The sequence below is a fragment of the Papaver somniferum genome, unplaced genomic scaffold (genome assembly GCF_003573695.1).
Source record: "Papaver somniferum cultivar HN1 unplaced genomic scaffold, ASM357369v1 unplaced-scaffold_10, whole genome shotgun sequence".
In the NCBI taxonomy this organism is placed as follows: Eukaryota; Viridiplantae; Streptophyta; class Magnoliopsida; order Ranunculales; family Papaveraceae; genus Papaver; species Papaver somniferum.
In genome coordinates, this window is record NW_020618825.1 from 2,019,980 (window position 1) to 2,039,175 (window position 19,196).

General features: G+C 35.8%; 1 protein-coding gene across 1 annotated transcript; it reads left to right on the plus strand.

Annotated features, from left to right (window-relative positions):
* Positions 1-12,218: 12,218 nt before the first annotated feature.
* On the plus strand, positions 12,219-16,156 carry LOC113325986 (chloroplastic import inner membrane translocase subunit HP30-2-like). The gene is made up of 6 exons (XM_026573807.1): positions 12,219-12,450; positions 12,812-12,927; positions 13,108-13,237; positions 14,796-14,934; positions 15,025-15,087; positions 15,877-16,156. Exons 1-4 carry the CDS (start codon positions 12,223-12,225, stop codon positions 14,868-14,870), a joined length of 549 nt encoding a protein of 182 aa, XP_026429592.1. The 5' UTR covers positions 12,219-12,222; the 3' UTR covers positions 14,871-14,934; positions 15,025-15,087; positions 15,877-16,156.
* Positions 16,157-19,196: the final 3,040 nt, after the last annotated feature.

Here is a 19,196-nt window from a genome sequence, read left to right on the forward strand (position 1 = left end):
GAGATACTAGTCTGGACTAATATCAACACACTGGCAAATACAAGGGAACTAGTGGTCGATAATCCTAACTCTAGGTCAACTCAGCTGGCATATACAAGGGTACCAGTGGTCGAATTTATTGTATTTATTCCGGTTGGTCTGGTGGTCTGGTCTCATTTTTTTTTTCCATCTCAGTCACTCTATTTCACCCTAGTAATGCTAAAAAGAAAAAAAAAAGTGATCAGGATTCTTTCGATGTTTCCATCACGAGGATATGGCGAAACTACCATGTTTTCTTTTTCTAACACCTGAGCTCTGTGCTTTTATGAATAGACTCTTTAGATGTTTCAATCTAATCAGATTGGTTCCTCAAATCCTACAACCAAAATGCTTCCATCCACTTAGATTAGTTAGTGCCAACCTTAATAAGCATAAATTTCTAGTCTCTGGAGCTTATTTATTGCAACTAAGAACTTTCTCCCATACCCCCAAACTTAAATCTAACATTGTCCTCAATGTTCTAAAGATGAAATTAAAAGCATGAACAAGGAGAAACTGTTACCAATGAAGCAAAAGAGATAAGGAAAGATATTACCGTTTCGCATGAATATTGGGTTACCTCCCAAGAAGTGCTAAGTTTAAAGTCTTCAGCCAGACTAAGCAAGGATTAGTCACCACGTAGAATCATATAGTAGTAGCCGGAATAACTGTGGGTCATCTGGATCAAAAAGTGTTACCCACAAGAAGAGGAAACTGCAACATACCAAGAAGATACCGAACATACCCTTGCTTAAGACAACTACATCTAGTTGTGGTTCAGGTTCAGGCTCTATAAAAGGGTCTAAATAAAAGGTTTTCATCGGTTGGATTTCCTCAAAGCTAAGATCCGGTTCAGGTATTAGAGTCTGGAAAAACTCAACTAAGAACTTAGAAGCACATAACAACAACCTGAATAATTGGGGATCCTCTAAGTCAATTATATTTGACTCACAAAGTTGACCATAATAATGGTCATTCTTAAGAAAATGTGTCGACCCTAATATCCTAAAGTAATTAGGTTTAGTCTCAATACTTAATATCCGACACATCTGAAAATCATATGATCCCACAATTGGAAGAAAAGTTTTTGGTGGGAAAACAAAGTCAATCTTGGTATCATAGCCTGGGTTAACCACATCAACCAGAGGATGGGTTTCTAACAACTGAGCTTCTCTATGGACATCATTAGGTTCGGGAAAAAATGTATGAAGATAATCTTGCAATATGGTTGAGGCATAAATGTCAAGTCCTACACGAGGGAACTTTCTAAGATTTAAAGCACATGGAGAACGATAATCACCCCCAAACTTAGAGTTTTCTGTGTCTCTAGAAAGACTAGTCACAACTTCCCTGATTTCTAGGTCATCAGATTCTTGGAAATGTTCAATTGATTCTTCTAAGTCAGGTTCATCCTCACTCATCTCCACGAGTTCACCTTCTTCGTCTAAGACTATTGTTTCTAAATCGCTAGACTCTAAAACATTATTCTCAGAATAAACTCGTTCCTCTAAATCATTATCGGCTTTGTAAACAGGAAATAATACATTGTCTAAAACGAGGGTATCTCTAGTCAAATCCTCGTCCTTTTGAATAGGTGAATAATTATTAAAATTATTTGGATTTGAACTAGAAATAATATTATCATTGTAAAGCTCAATGAGTAACCATTTCCTGGTCACTATTCCTACATAATTATGATTCTCCATCAACACTATCCTCATCATAATAACATGAAAAATATCGAGCCTCATCAAAACAAGTAGTGTTACCAATTCTAACCTCGTCATCTTGATTATGCAAATAACTATCCTCATTTTTAAGGGTATTATTGGAAACACTATATTGGAAAGTAAGATTATTTCGAGCAAGTCTTTCGTTCGTCTCAGCCATCAGCTTGAGGGATTCCTCTATAGAAAGTTCACTCATTATTGTAGTTCTTTCGTCTATAATTACACTATTCATCTCAGCTAACTTACGCGTCGACTCAGCTAACTCCCTGAGGGACTCTTCTAAAGGAGGAATAGAAACAGAGGGATCATAAAAATGACTACTTTTCAATAGTTTGATTGTATCCTCTAGAGACGAAGAACTAGTACTATAATCTTCTTGCTCGTAAGACTGATGCATGTGTGGATAGTAATTGGGCTCACCAGGGTATGACCTATATCCTTCCAAAGGATGGCGTTCCCAACCACTATTCCCAACATGGTCATAAAAAGGATGATGTCCATATTCAAATTCAGGTCGATAATCATTGTATTGGCTTCTATCATACCAGTTCGACATTCTTAATTGCAAGGGAATTCTACACAATCACAAACAAGACTGACTCGATCAAATCAAACCTATAAAATCTAGCAAACAACAAGCATGATGGCTCCACTTAGATTGTTTCTATACCAGCTTCTAATCCTTCGAAAGGGAATTCGTTACAATTTAAGCAAACCCCTCTGGAATCAATCCGAGTCAAAGTAAGTTGAATTGAGGCGAGGGAATCTCAGTGGAGCTTTAATACCCAAGGCCTCACCGCTATCACAAGGCGGCGCAGTCACACATTCAACTCACAGAAACCATCATGAACTTCGAAGTATGCTAAAAGAGTAACCAATATTTTTCGAACGACTTTCCTACTAAGCTCGTTACCCTATAGGTCTCGTTCTAGTCAAAATTTTAAGCTTAGGTTCGCGTTTGGTTTCGTTTTCCTAAAGCGGACAAAAAGGAAACGGTGATGAAATCCGAGTCCTTATCTTAATTTGGCCAGGCCTTGCCCTTTACTAGAAAATTAAAACAACCGTATTCAAATCCTCAGCATATATTCACCTTAAGGCATACAATAAACCCGCTGAAAGGGGATTCGCGGGTGTTTCGAAAGCTTACCTCCCGTACCAGACGGGCGCAGAACCGCTGAAGTCGACTCGGGCCACGACTCCTATGTCATGTGCGAACCCGAGGGGCCGAGACGATATTGTAATCGTCGTCCTTCCCTGCAAACAGTTTTATATTTAATGTACCCTTCCTTAGGGTTTAAAAAAAAATTGTCCAAGTCCAAAGTCCAAATAAAGTGCAAAAGAAAAGAAATAAAAATAATAATAATAATAATTAGAAAAAATGGAGGGTCTCTAAAAAAAAATAATAAATTCTTTCACTCTCTTTTTTTTTAATTTTTTCTTTCGCTCTTCTTTTTTTTTGCTTTGTCTTTTTCCTTCTCTTTTAGCTTTAAGCTTTGATTCCAAGTCTTTAGTATCCAACTTCAAAACTGTAATACAAAGACACACCCAAAGAAACGTAAAAAGAACAAATGAAATAAAAAAAAAAAACCTAAAAATTCTACCTAAGCACAAATCCGCGTCGGCGGCGCCAAAATGATTTTGATTTTTGATGGGGATGTAGTAAATAGGATTCGTTTCAAACTTGTGAAGGAAATGGAATTTTTAGATTTAATAAAAATATATATACAAAAATATTAATAATGGGTGAGAGGTACTGGGACTAAGGATTTGGCTGAATTCAATACACAAGGTTCATTCATATATTCTTTGACAATTAAAACTCAATAAAATTAACATAGACTCTGATTTTGCCAAGATAGATTCTTAAAATATTGATTGTAAGTCCTAAGCATGATGTATCAAAACAACTAAGCTAAGCATACATCATCAAATTAAATAACAACCAATTAATTCAAATCATATTTCAATTTTAGATTAATGGAAAAGTCATAAAAAAGAATTAAATAAATTACCCCAAGGATGAAATTCAGCCTCCTCCGTCGTCCCAGTGTTGGGTTTTAGCTCCTCATGATGAAAACACGCTCAAAATGTATTTTTATAGCTCAAATGGTGTTTACAATGGAGAGAAAATGAGAAAATGGTGTAAAACTGTAATCTGCGACGCATAAAAAGCGTCACAGAATGAACGATAAAACACAAGTGCTGCTGTTTAGACTGCACTGCGACCCACGGCTGTGCGTCTTAGACACTGTTGATAAACGACTGTCCTTGCGAGTCTGTTCTTCGTGTTCTTGGTGTTCTTCATCATCAGCAGCAGCAGAAACAGAGTTTCATCAACTCTTGATTTCTGCTTCTCTGGACCTCCTCTCGACCCCAAACTCTCGACACCCTTCTAGGACACCCAGGGAACCTGTTTATACCCAACAACGACAAGAAATCACGCTCATTAACTTTCCATGATCCTCCATTACTCGGTGTTAAAAGAAAATATTTTCCGAATATTTTCTTCCCTGAAATGATTCTCCACGCGTAAACAACTTCTGATACTCCCTTATTTAGCTTCTACATGCATCTTCAATGACTAAGTGTCATCCAAACACGAGCAGCACACATCAAACTTGCTGAAAATCCGTGAATATCATTTTCAAACCCGTGTTGCCCTGATTTCTTCCACGTGATTATCCAGCCAAATTCAGTCGAAACAATCACCCATACCAGCTTTTTTATGATATATTACATGTTTCAACAAAGTTTCAGCGATTGAATCGCACAAAATCACGTCCAAATGCAATCGAGAAAATCTGCCAGTGAAGAGCAAATATTTTCCTGCCAAAACATTTTTTTGAATTTGTGAAGAAGGTCACCCCTTATCCAGTGGTCGCCCCTTTATCCGTTGCTGGAGTCCGAATAACACATGTCCATTAGGGTGCCATTAGTAATTTTTCTGGGTTCCTCCGGTGCATTTCTGGGGTGTCTTTAGTACTCTATCCTAGGGTGTAAAACACCACTTTTCGAGCCAATTTCGCCGCAAGAGCTTATTTTTCCAAAAACATCTACAAAAACATAAAATAACACAATAAGTATTTAATCGAGTCTAACAATACAGAACATTGAGAACAAAATAGACACATAAATGCGTCTATCACTACCTCCCATAGATAAGCCTATATGTGATTTTCGTTCTGATCAAAGATCAAGGTGAGGTAGGAAATCGATTGTAATAGACAAAGTCTAGCAAACCTCAAAATCCTCTCTCACTCCCGAAGAGCATCCTATGTTAGAGCATTGCTCGGTCGAACTCACAAGTATTTCTATATCAAGCTTGTTGTCAAGTTTAGTTGTCAAAACTATATCTTGATTTCTAGTCTACAATTAGTTAAGTCTCAGAATAGGATAGAAGATGTAGTTGAGAAACGAACCAGTCATCATTGCGTTCTACCATTTGAAGGCGAAGATCAACCGAAGCTTTTGGATAACTTTATCAAAAAAAGGTAAGTGAAGACTGAATTCTACCTATTTATCAAGTTATATTCACTTTTCTATCTTTGAGACGTTATCGCGTAACTAATTAGACTATCATGCATATACAAGAATTTCGAGTCAAGTTAAGGGACTTCTCGAAATATAATGACTAAGCTTAATGAATATTTTTTCATAATTGATGAATATCGGTTAAAGAGAATTTATTGTTCACAATCAAAATCATGATTCAAGTTTTATGATTCAAAAATAGACTGGAACAATGATATATGTCATTGATATTATTAGGAAATGTTTTGAATCGATTTAGAGAGAAATATTGAACTCTATAGGTTCAGATATAAGATAGTGTTATCAGTCTTACAAACTGGGAAAACTATTATAAGTATGAAGTCGTATTACATGTACTCATACACGTAGCGGAGTAGGTATATGTCGACAATCAAGATTTTTGGTACACATATCCTTATGCACATCCTATAAAAATCCGTTAACTCGTGAACCGAATCAGTACGCATACACGTATGCAAACATAAAAGGAACTATGGTCTCGGAACCGGTTTGTTATCCATACCGGTACACGCACCAGAAAAGTTTTGTGTTTAGGAACTCGATTTGTGCATGTATCCATACCGGTACATATACCAAAGTAGTTCTATGGACTCCGGAGCCGGTTATAGTCTTAAGGTACACATACCAAAATGTTTCCGTGAACTCCGGAACTTGTTTGTGCTTAATAGTATACAAACCGGTACACATACTGTGACTGGACTGACTCATGAACGACTATGGTATTTGTACCTTGTATATCCACTAACCATGTCGATTATTTTCAAATGCAATAAAATTATTTCTACGAGATAATTAGCATTTGATCAAATCTCTAAAAACAATATAGACTTGTTTGATCACATGATTGTGACTCAAGGTTAAAGTCTTTAGTATTCATGAGAATAAATATTTAGCTTATAAGTTCAAATCCGCTAGTTTATGGCTAACCACCTAACCAGAGTGTGTATCTTATTTATGTAAATCCGGTTCAAAGATTCATCTAACGGTGGATATTGATTGCTTGGTTCCAAAGATATCTTAGCTTAAACCTAAAGCAACCTACACTTTGAATGTCTATAAAAAGGGAACTTCAAGCAACTAGGATTTTTAAATCCCGACACTACTTTGTTGTGTCATAATTGTAACTAGAGTCGTCCTCTCCTAACCCTTTTAGGATTTAGCGACTACAAAGACTTCATTGGGATTCGTGAAGCCAGGTCCAGTTGTTTTCTCTCGATAACTCGAGTATCCTGATCTTGATCAATTGTTCAGCTGCTCACTTGATCAAGATACATAAAAATCATCAAAGTTATTTGTCTATATTTTTTATTTTTTTTATTCCACAAGTTTTATACTTGTGAGGTGAATAATAATCTAGACTGCACTTCGGGTTGCATAAATTCGGATTTTGAGGTAAGATAGACTATGTCTATTTCTATAGATTTGCATCACCTTGATCAAAATTTTTGATCGTAAAGGAAATCACATATAGGCTTAATATGTGGGAGGCTGATTATTGGTTTAAAATCTTCAATAGAGTTGAAGAAACTCTTAGTTGGTGTGATGTCAGCTAAGGGAATCAATTGCGCGGAGTCATGCTGGGATTCAAGAGGCGTAAGGAGAGCGATTGTACCTTAATCAATGGAGACTCGATTAGGATTCAACTACATTCCAGTCCAAAATTAATTGGTAGTAGGCTAGTGTCTGTAGCGGCTCCCGGGGTTTTTCTGCATTTGCGATGTCCTCATTAACAAAACTTATGGTGTCTGTGTTATTTCTTTTTCCACATTATATTGTTTATATTTATAATTTATATATCATAGGTTGTGCGTTAATTAATCATAGTAGATACATCCGACCTTGTTTGTTGGATACGACTTGATTGATTCTTGGATATTGATCTTTGGCACCGTCCAAGTAATCTCTTTGTAATTAGGTTCACGGACTTGGTTTGGTAAATGTTGTAATTGCAAGAGAGGGAGAGAGATATAACTCTAGATACAATTCCTTGATTAAGTTGAACTCTCGGAATTGTGTTGAGTTTGTCCATACAGATTTCATAAAAAAATGTTGGTGGTGTATTTTGATACCCCAACGTTTTCATCCTAGATTATTATTCACCTCACAAGTCAAAACTCGTGGAATCACAAAGTCTGAGACGAAGAAACTTTATGATTTTTATCTGTCTTGATCGTTGGGCAATCTCAACAATCAAAACAAGATCAGGATACACGAACTGTCAAGATAAAGATAGCTGGACCTGGATTCACGAATCCTTAGGTGAACCCTATAAGGAGAGGAAGACTCTATTTTACAACTAGAACACACAACAATAGTGTTCGGGATTCAAAAATCCCAGTTGTTTGAGGTTCTCCTTATATAGACATTCAAGATCGATGTTGTTTTGGGTTTAAACTAAGATAGATTTGGAACCAACCAATTGACAATCACCGTTAGATGAAAAACTTGACTTGAGATTAACATAATAGAATATACACTCTGGCTAGGATGAACCTAACCGAACTGTGTATAATGACATGTTTATGAAGGTTAGCCGAGACTAGCCAATTGAACGATAAGCTTAACCATTTTCATATACCACTTTAAGACTTTAATTTTGAGTAACACATGTGATCACTCATGTCTCGATAATGTTTTTAGATAGTTGCTCAAATGTCAATTATCTCACAGCAATAATTTTGATGCATCTGAAAATATTCTACAAGGTAAGTATGTGTACCTCGTACGTATATTATACATGTTCATGAGCATTTTTGTCATGGTATGTGTATCGGGTATGTATACCTTTAATTTTAAAATAGGTTCAGGAACTCATAGTTCTTTAATGGTTTGGATACTGGGTATGCGTACCTGTTCAGTTCACGAGTCAACAGACTTTTTATGGTATGGATACTGGGTATGCATACCAAAAAGTACCTCATGAACTATAGTTACGCCGGTACGTAACTGGATACATCTACCGTGGCTCTGGACTTATAACAGTTCTCCCAGTATGTGAACTGGTATGCATATATACTGTCTTGTACCAAAATTTATAGTAGTTTTATATCTCTCTAATTATCAATTCGAAACATTCCCAAATAACATCAATGACACATATCACCATTCCAGGCTATTTTCAAATGATTAAATCTTGAATCATAATTTAGGTTATAAACAATAAATTTTTCTATACTAAATTCATCAAGTATGAACAAATGTTCTTAAGCTTAGTCATATTCCGAGAACGTAATCAAGATAAACTTGAATCGAAATTTCTGTTATGTATGGACTGTCTAATTTAGACAATGTATCATAGATAGTGTTAGAGCATTTCTCGGTCGAACTCACAAGTGTTGCTATCTCAAGCTAGTTTTCAAATTTAGTTGCCAAAACTATATCTTGATTTCTAGTCTACAATTAGTTAAGTCTCAGACTAGGATAAAAATGTAATTGATAAATACTGGATCACATCAGTCATCATTGCGTTCTACCATTTGAAGGAGAAGATAAACCAAAGATTTTGGAGAACTTCATCAACAAAGGTAAGTGAAGACTGAACCACATATATCTCAAGTTATATTCACTTTTCTATCATTTGAGACGATGTCGCATAACTAATTATACTATTATGCATAGACAAGAATTTAGAGTCGAAAACTATTTATCTATTAGATGTTAGAGTATGATCTTGAAACGTGTGAGTTGTGTGCTGCAAACATGCTTGTAAGCGTGTGGAGTGTCTGTTGTAAAGTAAATGACAGTTACAGGTCGTTGTGTACGTTAGTCACCAGTTCAAGTGGTTAACATTTTTTCAAATATCTTGTAAAACACACGAACTGTGTGTGAGAGTCTGTATTGAAAACTGAGAAGATTTTTATCAATACAATTCAGAGAGAGTGTCCCACGATCTCATCTCTTTCAACATGGTATGAGATACCGTTTCGAAACCCTAAAATCAAATTCAAATTTCTTCTTTAATCTTGATCTTCTTCATATTACAATGTCAGATCCGAATAAACATATACCTTTAACCTTCAAAACACCATCAAAATGATAAAATACCAATTACTCTATGTGGAAATCTCAAATCGCTCTACTCCTACGTAGTTACGATCTCTTTAGTTGTTTGTTGATGAATCATTTCAATGTCCAACAAAGTATTATCCTCGTAGTTCAGAAGATGGAGCTAAAATTATCAACGATGCAAACTTTGTTGATTCTGATCCAACTAATGATTTTGTTCGCAATCCTGCATATATTTACTGGGTAAATCAAGATCAAGCTATTTTGTCTTGGTTATTTTCAGCTTGCACTGAAGAAATGCACTCTCAGGTGGTTGATTGCACTTTCTCTCATAAAGTTTGGTCTAGACTAGAGCATAATTATAATTCTACAACCAAATCGAGATTGATTCAATTGAAATCATATCTAATTACACTGAAGAAAAGTTCTGATTCAATGTTATTCTATTTCAACAAAGCTAGAGCAATCTCTCATCAACTAGCACAAATCAATAGACCTATCACTGATGAGGATCTGTTTTTTCACATTCTTCAAGGATTACCTTCAGAGTTCAATGCTTTCAAGAGACCGATTTGTACGCAACAACTTAAGAATGAAAATGTCATCACTTCGTCTGAATTGCTTGGCTTACTTCTTTCGGAGGAAACTATGATGAATTCTGATCTTAATGTTGATCTCTCTGCGGCGTCTGCAAATGTATCTCAACAACATCAGGTTAATTCTTCTCCTGCTTATGGTAATCAATTTAAAAATACTCATAATCATAATGTTAATTACTAAAATCAGTCATATGACAATCCACATAACTATGTTCCTGCACAAAATCAATGGAATTCATATCCCTCTAGAGGAACATTCAATAGATCATGAGGTTTTAGAGGTAATCGTGGTGGTAGATTTGAGGAGGTTTTCATAGTGGAAGAATGTCTAATGGTGGTGGTAGATTTGGTCCACCGGCTGCTCCAAGTAATTCTTATCCACCACTATAAGATATAATCCTGTTACTGATTGTCAGATATGCAAGAAAGCTGGACATTTAGATAATACTTGTCACAACATATATGCACCATCTGATAACTATATGGCTCAAGACTACAATGCTTCTTATGATTATTTTGGTGACGACTATGAAGAATTCTGGTGTCCAGAACTTGAGGCTTTTTCAGTGTATAATAAAGATCCTTGTGATTCACATTCTGGTGCTTCTACTTCTCAGTCAAGTTGGATTCCAGATTCAGGAGCTACACATCACCTTACTTCTGATATGTCTAATCTCAATTTATACTTTGAGTACCAGGGAACTGATCAAGTGCGTGTGGGAAATGAATCAGGTTTGCATATAACTCATATTGTCTCATCAAATTTTCAAAATGGATCTATAAAGTTTGTTATGTCTAATGTTCTTCATGTGCCTTCCATTACTAAAAATTTAATATCAATGCATCAATTTACCAAAGAAAATAATCGTGTCTTTCAATTTTATCCTGATGAATTCTTTATGAAGGATATTGTTACTCACAAGGTTAACCTTCATGGACCTGTTAAGGATGGACTCTATCATCTGGAATTCACAGCAGCTCAACTTAAACAAGCTTTTGCATCAAGCACCTGGAAAAGCGGGGGTCTAACAACACCACCCAATATTTCGCTTAGCAATCTGTATGGACTAACTCCGAAATATTTTCTAGAGAATCAACTAGACAGTCAGACTCAATCTAGGTAAAAGTATCTCAAGGAGTTAATATCTCTCTCTTGTTTTGATTTACTCGAGCTAATATAAATCAGCGAGTCTTTAATCAAGCACAAGGAATAACTTGGATGGTACCAAAGACCAATATCCAAGGATCAATCAATTTAAATCAACAACCAAAGGTTGGATATTCTAATTGATGATCTACAACGCACAACCTGTATTATTTCAATTATAAAGATAAACAATATAATGCGGAAATAGAAATAACACAAACACCAGAATTTTGTTAACGAGGAAACCGCAAATGCAGAAAACCCCGGGACCTAGTCTAGATTGAACACACACTGTATTAAGCTTCTACAGACACTAGCCTACTCCAAGCTAACTTCGGACTGGAATGTAGTTGAACCCCAATCAGTCTCCCACTGATCCAAGGTACAGTTGTACTCCCTATGCCTATGATCCCAGCAGGATACTGTACACTTGATTCCCTTAGCTGATCTCACCCACGACTAAGATTTGCTACGACCCAAAATCGTAGGCTTTGACAATAAAAAAATATGTCTCCCACAGAAAAGTCTATCAAAGGATCAATTTGTCTCCCACATATAAACCCTAAAGGTTTTGTTTCGTCTTTTGATAATAATCAAGGAGAACAGGAACCAATCGGTAATCCGGTCTTATATTCCCAAAGAACAACCTAGAGTTATCAATCACCTCACAACAATCTTAATCGTATGGTAGCGAAACAAGATATTGCAGAATCACAAACAATGAGATGAAGATGTTTGTGATTACTTTTTATATCTTGCCTATCGGAGATATCAATCTCAAATCAATCAATCTGATTTTACTCGTATGATAGAAGATGCAAGATCAGATCACACAACTATGATAAAAGTAGTATCGGTCTGGCTTCACAATCCCAATGATGTCTTGAAGTCGTTAACCTAGTTTTAGAAGAAGAAAACCAAAGGTTAAAGGAGAATCGACTCTAGCACGCAAACTAGTATCACACGTAAGGTGTGGGGATTAGTTTTGCACAATACTAGATGTCTCCTTTATATAGTCTTTCAAATCAGGGTTTGAAATCAATGTTAGCTGTCTAGAAATGATGGAAGATGAAGAAGGAGGAGCAGCTTCGAATGATAAATCAGCTTCGAAGGAGGAGGAGCAGCAGTGGTGAGGTTTCTGAGGAGGGTACCTAAAGATAGCTGTAATCAAATGATAAATCAGCTTCGAACAGTCCCAACAAAAATAACCGAGTTTCATACGAAATTCAACGAATTAAGGGATGGATACCGTAATTGGGTTCCCAGACAATCTTTACCTGTTGAATTTCCTGTTCTTACTACATTTGGTGTAATCCATGGAGCTGCTTACGGTGCTTCTGTCGGAGTCTTAACTGAGGTCGCTAAGCATGCCTATCCACAGCATTCACTTGCCCTTAAGGTACAGTTGGATCAATCCACTCTGAAAGTTTTCTACTTACGCCCTTTAACTCTGCTTATGTGAATTCTTGTATTTCATCAAATTTTCATGTTTTACTTGATTACATTTACTAGTTCAGATCGACCCGCTTTGAAAGTTTAATCCTTTTTCATTTATTTTTTTGTTCAATTAAGAAATTCAATTTAGCAAAGCAATTAGGGGTGTAAAAAGAAAAATTGAAATCGAACTGAATTTGATTCACGACTAATAATGTAGACTCAATACTGAATTTGATTCACGACTAATCGAACTGAATTTGATTCACGACTAATAATGTAGACTCAATACTGTTCAGTATGCTTACGCTCTTTCAATTCTACAGGCTTTTAGCGCTAGTCCTATGGCACAAGCCCGTCTTTTTGCTGCTATGGGGGGTGCCCGTGCCAGTATAACTTGTATTATGAAAAGAATTAGAGGAAAAGAGGATGTCCAGGCTCGGTAACTAACTAACCCACTCTATCTATGTGTTCTGGTTCTTTGCTAACAATTGGATGGATGCATATCTCAGGGGATCCATGGCTTGATTAGTGTTGAACTTGGTTCACTGTCTAGTCATATATTATAAATATGGCGGGTCTTCATCTCGACACCTAGTGAATGAAGGCATTGATTTTGCAGAATGGCAGCAGGTTTTGGTGCTGGAGTCACTTATAAATTGATGTTGACGCGGATGAGGGGTCCTGATGCGGCAGTCAATGCAGCCATATTAGGGGTCGTCGGTGCAATTTTTGGAGGTTGTGCTTTCCAGGTAAGCATATGTTGGAAAGAGTTTAATTCTGTTATCTGTACCAATCTTGAGTCTAGACTCTTGGATGTTTACTCCTAATAACATTAAATAATATTCGAGACATATCACCTATGACATCACGTTCTGTGAAATGCAGATATTATATGTACCTCTCTGTAGAGATGCTCATAATTTCAGTTAAGTGGAATATTTTTCTCACAATCACAATTATTATACCGAACTGGTTTTGATGTACATTAGTTTCTCTAAAACGTTTTTTTTTTTTTTTTTTTTTTTTTTTTTTTTTTTTTTTTTTTGCAAATTCTTTGCATAGGATCAGAAAAATGATTCGTCCAACATTTCTTGAAGAATTGGTTTTGTTGGCCGTGTACCAGTGTATGTACTGCACATGGTGCAGATGTATTAGATGGAGTTTGTGTATGTATTTATATCGCAAAATGTTCTAGCATATGTTGTGAGGCTGTTCTGAAATATCTTTAAAAGTGTGTCATTGAACTGGCTGCTGAAGATTATAAGTCTCAGTTCTGAAAATCTTGTGGGAGAGAATATCTGAGATTGATGTCTTAGTTCAGCTTCACAACACATCCTTATGAACAGGACATGTTGTATATAGCCTTCTCATGCTGGACTTTCTAAGCTGCTGGGTTAGATAACTATTGATCGTCTCTTTAGTTGTAAAGTTACACTACTTCCATCTCATAAAAATTGAAAGACCCACTTTTCATGGGATGGAGGGAGTATAATCATATGTTGGTAGTATGATCTTTGGCATGTGATAGTTCCTGTGTTGCAACGATACGGATACGGTATCGGATACAAGATACCAATACGCTAATATGATACACCTACTTGAAAAACTAAAATATGGCGATATGGCATATCAGTAGTTTATCATAAATATATTATATATAAGATAGAAACTTAACAGAATACATGCATGTATGATTAACCTCACTCGAGAGAAAAGTTTGGATAAGAAGGAAGAAAGTCTAGAACAAGATCAGTGGACAGATTTGGAACTAATATTTTGTCACTATAGTTAAAACTTATCATAGAATCTAGTAAAATATCTAAATTTTCTAACATTAAGGTATTGAGATCTAATATTTAGTCAGGTTTTTCTAACTGAATAGTATCTTGAAGTATTGGAGTATTAGTACACGTATCCGTGTAAATACGTATCGATACGGCTGAATTCATTTTTTAGGCGTATCGTTGTAACACATTCTGATAAAATGCTAGCAAGCTAGGGTATGATACCATCTTCCGTTGTGCGAAGTATTTGTTTGTTGTTAGTTTACTTGTGTTTGTACCACCATCCCTTTCCTAGCATCAATCTCATAGAGGAAACGTATCTCTCAATTATGCCGATGCAAACTTCTTTAGCGTATGATAAACTGACGTATATACACATGTGTATGTTTTGGTGTTGATATTCCTTTTTCTGTCTTTCTTTGTGTCTCTTTTTCAAGAGCATTATGAAGTAGTATGCCTGGAACACAAACATTTCTTTTTTCCATCAAGCGATTTATATTCCCTTTGTTTTGCATCTGCGCAGCTAGGTCACAGAGTCTGTGAGCCGCCAGTGGAGTATACAAGAACAAGATGCATGTTGTCGAGCCTTGGCCTTTGAAATACGAGAAGAACTTTGAGGAAGGCTCTTTAACAGACAATACTCTACCTCTGCTTACTGACAGGCAAGTGTTGTTGAGGGAGTTCGTATCACCTCTTTTTATAGCGTTGAGAAGATGGTGACAATCTTTTCTATATGTCTTCATCTGTTGCAGTGTTCTTAAAGATGTGGGAGTCCCTCCTGGACCAAGGCTCCTAATACTTGACCACGTTAAAAGGTGCTGGTCGCAACTCAGTAATTTATATTTCTTAAAAACTCTGATTTCAGGTTGGCCTGTGTAGCGTCACACAATCCCATTAATATCATTATCGTCATCTTCCCTTTCATTTTCTTTACTTGATCCTTCAGAAGTAGTAGTTTGGTGAAGAAGCACGATTAGGTTAACTAGTTAAGACTGATTATTGCCCTTCAATGGCAGTCTGGGGACATCCCTCACCAGACTTTTCACCACTCTTATGTTTTACAAGGAATTAGGGTATAAATATGGAGCCACAGGTCGCCAGGTCATACATTAATTTTTATTATTTCATCCAACATACCTAGTTTAGATGGTATGTTACTCAATGGACGGGGCTTTGATCTCGTTCAAAAAAGTGAGAACAAGATTAAAAATGAAGAAGGCCTAAGTGCCATATATCTGGGTTTAGGTTGGTTAATTAGGTCTTAGCAAAGATCCGTTAAATAAAGGCGGCACCTTGGCAGGTCGAGGCGCCTTGGCACCAATAATCTCACTTTTGGTGCCTTGTACAGTTACCACTCCCTTTGTATATAGCTAATAGCTAGCACCTGTCACCTGATTCAATGGCTAAGACTACATCCTCAAACTCCCCTTACACGATCTTACAGTCAAAATTAACATTACCCTAATACTAGGATTCATTCTCTTCCACCTATGTAAAGTAGGGTTGGAGGTTGGTTAAAGTGGACCTATGCATTACGCAGCATCTCTTCTACCAGTAAAAAAAAATTGTTTTCACTTTGATAACCTCGTGACTTGATTATTCAGGGATCCTGAAGTGAAAAAGATGGGGGAAGAACATGCTGGATGAAACTAATGGTAAGTGATTAAGTTTATAAGCTAACCAAGGATAGCTCAGTTGGCCAGTGGCCTCCGTCTCATACTTGATTTTGTTTACAAGCTGTTTTTTAGTGTTTTATGGTTCTGTATATAGCTCAACACAACAATGCTTCAGACAACAATGTTTAGTGACACTGATAGTGAACAGTGAAGGTTAATCTTTTATGTAGCGAGATATATATAGTATATGTTATGTTATTTGGTAGTAGTTTTCTCTCTCTCTCTCTCCTGCTTGAATCATTGTCTTGGAAATCTGGATCTAGTTTATGTTTGTTCCATAATAGATTTGTTCCAGACTCCCTCTGTTCCTATATTCTAAATGGAAATTCCTGTGAGGATTGAAAAAAAATACACCCTTCATCACTCTAGAGGTAAGATTAGTATAATCTCATGGGGTGGAACCAACCTCCTTTGCTGCAACCCTTTTGAGTAATCCATGGGGTTAACTAAAATCCCTTTTCGCTAATTCTTTATAGAGAATAATCTGTTTTCTAGGGTGGGGTGGCAGAGAAACAATGGAAAGCTTGAGTTAAAATCAAACATAGAACTGTCATATGATCGTCATTTGATTGCACTCAAGTGGAATTAGCAACAGGCGTTTGCAACCACTCCCTTGAACAATACGGGGTTTGAGAAGCATGGGCCGTGAGGTTTCTTTGTAATTTGGCTTTTTTTTTAAACTTCTTTTTCTTTTGATTCATATTTTTCCGGTTTTCCGTATTTTTCCCATTTTAAAAACTGTGAATGAAATGGTAAGTATGTGATCGACTATGCTCTCCTCGGATCACTTTTTGCTGTCCCTTCAACAAAAATCAATGGTAAGTATGTCAAAATGCTAATCAATGGTAAGTATGTCAAAATGCTAAAGAAGGCAGCCTGTGCCAAAATAGAGGCACCAAAAAAGTTTTAGAGAGTGTTTGGATATAACACAAAAAATCAAAAATCTATTCAACTTCAACACGTCATCCGTTTTCCCAAATTATCTTCCGGTTTTTTCGACTTATTTTTTAGTGGGAAAGCAACTTATAAACTTGTGAGCCGGTACCCAAAGATTCCGCTTTCTCCTTCTTTTTCATTTTTTTTGTTTTTGTTTACTTTATAGCAAGGTTCGAAAAACGGGTCACGGCCCAGGTCACAGGTACTAGGCGTGACCGTTATAACGTGTTTTGACGGGTGTGAGCACGTTTTGGGTCAAAAACGCGTTATATAGGAATAAAACGCGTTTTTTTGACGTTTTTTTAAAATAACGGGTGTGATAACGGTTAAATAAGAAAAATAAATAATTTGTGATCTGAATTTCCTATGTAACGGTAATTACAGCTGTGAAAACGGTTACAACGGGTCTAAATAACGTTGTTACTACGTTTTTTCATTTTTTTTGGTTTAATTTATTTATTTGATTTTTATTTATTTGTTTATGGGTTTTTAACATACAAATTTATGGATATCTAGTAAAATTCACAACCCTAAGTCTATGACTTATAACAATGCATTGTAGTTATCGTCTACCGACAATATTTATACACGCATACTATCACTATCCACTTGATATGTTCAAGTTGTCACTCGAATAGTTCAATGCATTCCCCAATATTTCAATAATGCATATTCGGATTCAAAAGCAGTCAAAACTTTGTTGTCAAATAATACTCCTAGGCTCTTATCTACTTGCTACAAGACTAACCAACAAGGAATGCAACAGGAAGAGAGTCAGAGACTAGCTAGAGAAAAAGAGAGTGAGAGAGGGAAGTCAGGGAGTCGATTTATCTTTTTCTTTTGCATTTGGAGGTGTGTACAGTATATGCTACATGTGGTCTGTACTTTAGAGTTCAGACTCAAAAGTTAAAGAAATAAAACAAAAAAAAAAAAGTAAAAAGAGTAGTTGGTTTCATGATCAAAGACATAGCTAGCCTGTGCTTATATACGCATGCAACGAGATTCCAAATGTTTCAAGAATATTTCGATTTGCTAGATATTATGTCTTCTTGCCCAAAGGAATGCTTTAAAATGACAAGAAGAGAATTGAAATGAAATCAATACCTCTGGTCTCTGGTTCTCTGCTTCTTGCTCAAAGGAATGCTTTACATTTTGAATTTCTCATATACAAGTTTAAGAGGTAATATTAATTATTTTTGTAGATTTTTCATTCAATTAGAGATATAATTTATTAATACGTTATTAATTTATTTATTATCGTTTTTTTCTTTCATGATGTTAGAGTAGTGAATATAGATGTTTGAGAAATATCGATGTTTTTTTCTTTCGTGATGTTTGAGAAATATTTAAGAAATGTTAAGTGAAGAAATGTTTCATTCTATTCACGTATATTTACTTAATAAATGTTTCATTTTTATCTAAGAAATGTTTTAAGAAATATAGATTTTTTGTTCATTTTATTATCATTTATTTAAGAAATGTTTTAATAAATGTTAATATTCATAATTAAATAGTCCATCAACTTGAATCAGTTGGCACGTAAAAAATCATTGTTTCTTTATAAAAAAATGGCATGATGAATTGATGTATGGTATGTTTGTATTCCTGTTCTCAATCATGAAAAAATGAGAGGCTACACGATCCTTAATTTCAACTTTTAATATTCAAGTTGAGTAAATGACTAATGCAACTTGTGATTTCTAATTATAATGCTACTCTAACCATTTTATATTGATGGAATATGTCCACTTAACTTGTATTTATATATGTCACTTATTGCTATGTGAAATTTCCTACTTACAGAATATAATGGAAGGATCAACATCTGCAAAACGAGATGTTTTTCATGCATATTGTACTGTAATGAGTGATGGTAAAAAGTTGAAGTGTAATTTTTGTGAAAAAGAAGTGTCTGCGGGAATTTCGCGTTTCAAAATGCATTTGGCACAACAAAGAGGTACAATTACTCCCTGCATGCATGTGCCACCTGAGATTAAAAATTTAGCAAAAGTATGGGTGCAAGACAGAAACAAAGCAAAACGGCAACGAGTACCAGAAACTGAATATGAAGATACAGAAATTCAAGATATGTATGAAAATGAACCGTGGAACCCTGTGCATGATATAGATGAAGAAGAACAAGCGCGGTAACACAAAAGAAAATGGGCGGGTTATCGAAGTTGAAGAACCTTTTTGGACGAAAAAGTAAGAATACTAATGCCGGAGAAGGTACATCACAGCGTCCACAGGCCTCTATGGACATACCTAGTTCTTCAATGCGTACACCACACCAAGCACCTAGGATGTCTGTA

What these genes read in the sequence shown, in the direction of transcription:
- LOC113325986 (XM_026573807.1), top strand. Translation starts at nt 12,223, where the DNA reads ATGATAAATCAGCTTCGAACAGTCCCAACAAAAATAACCGAGTTTCAT. An exon ending in AGCATTCACTTGCCCTTAAG is followed by an intron (nt 12,451 to 12,811) that starts GTACAGTTGGAT and finishes TCAATTCTACAG; the next exon opens with GCTTTTAGCGCTAGTCCTAT. An exon ending in TTGGAGGTTGTGCTTTCCAG is followed by an intron (nt 13,238 to 14,795) that starts GTAAGCATATGT and finishes GCATCTGCGCAG; the next exon opens with CTAGGTCACAGAGTCTGTGA.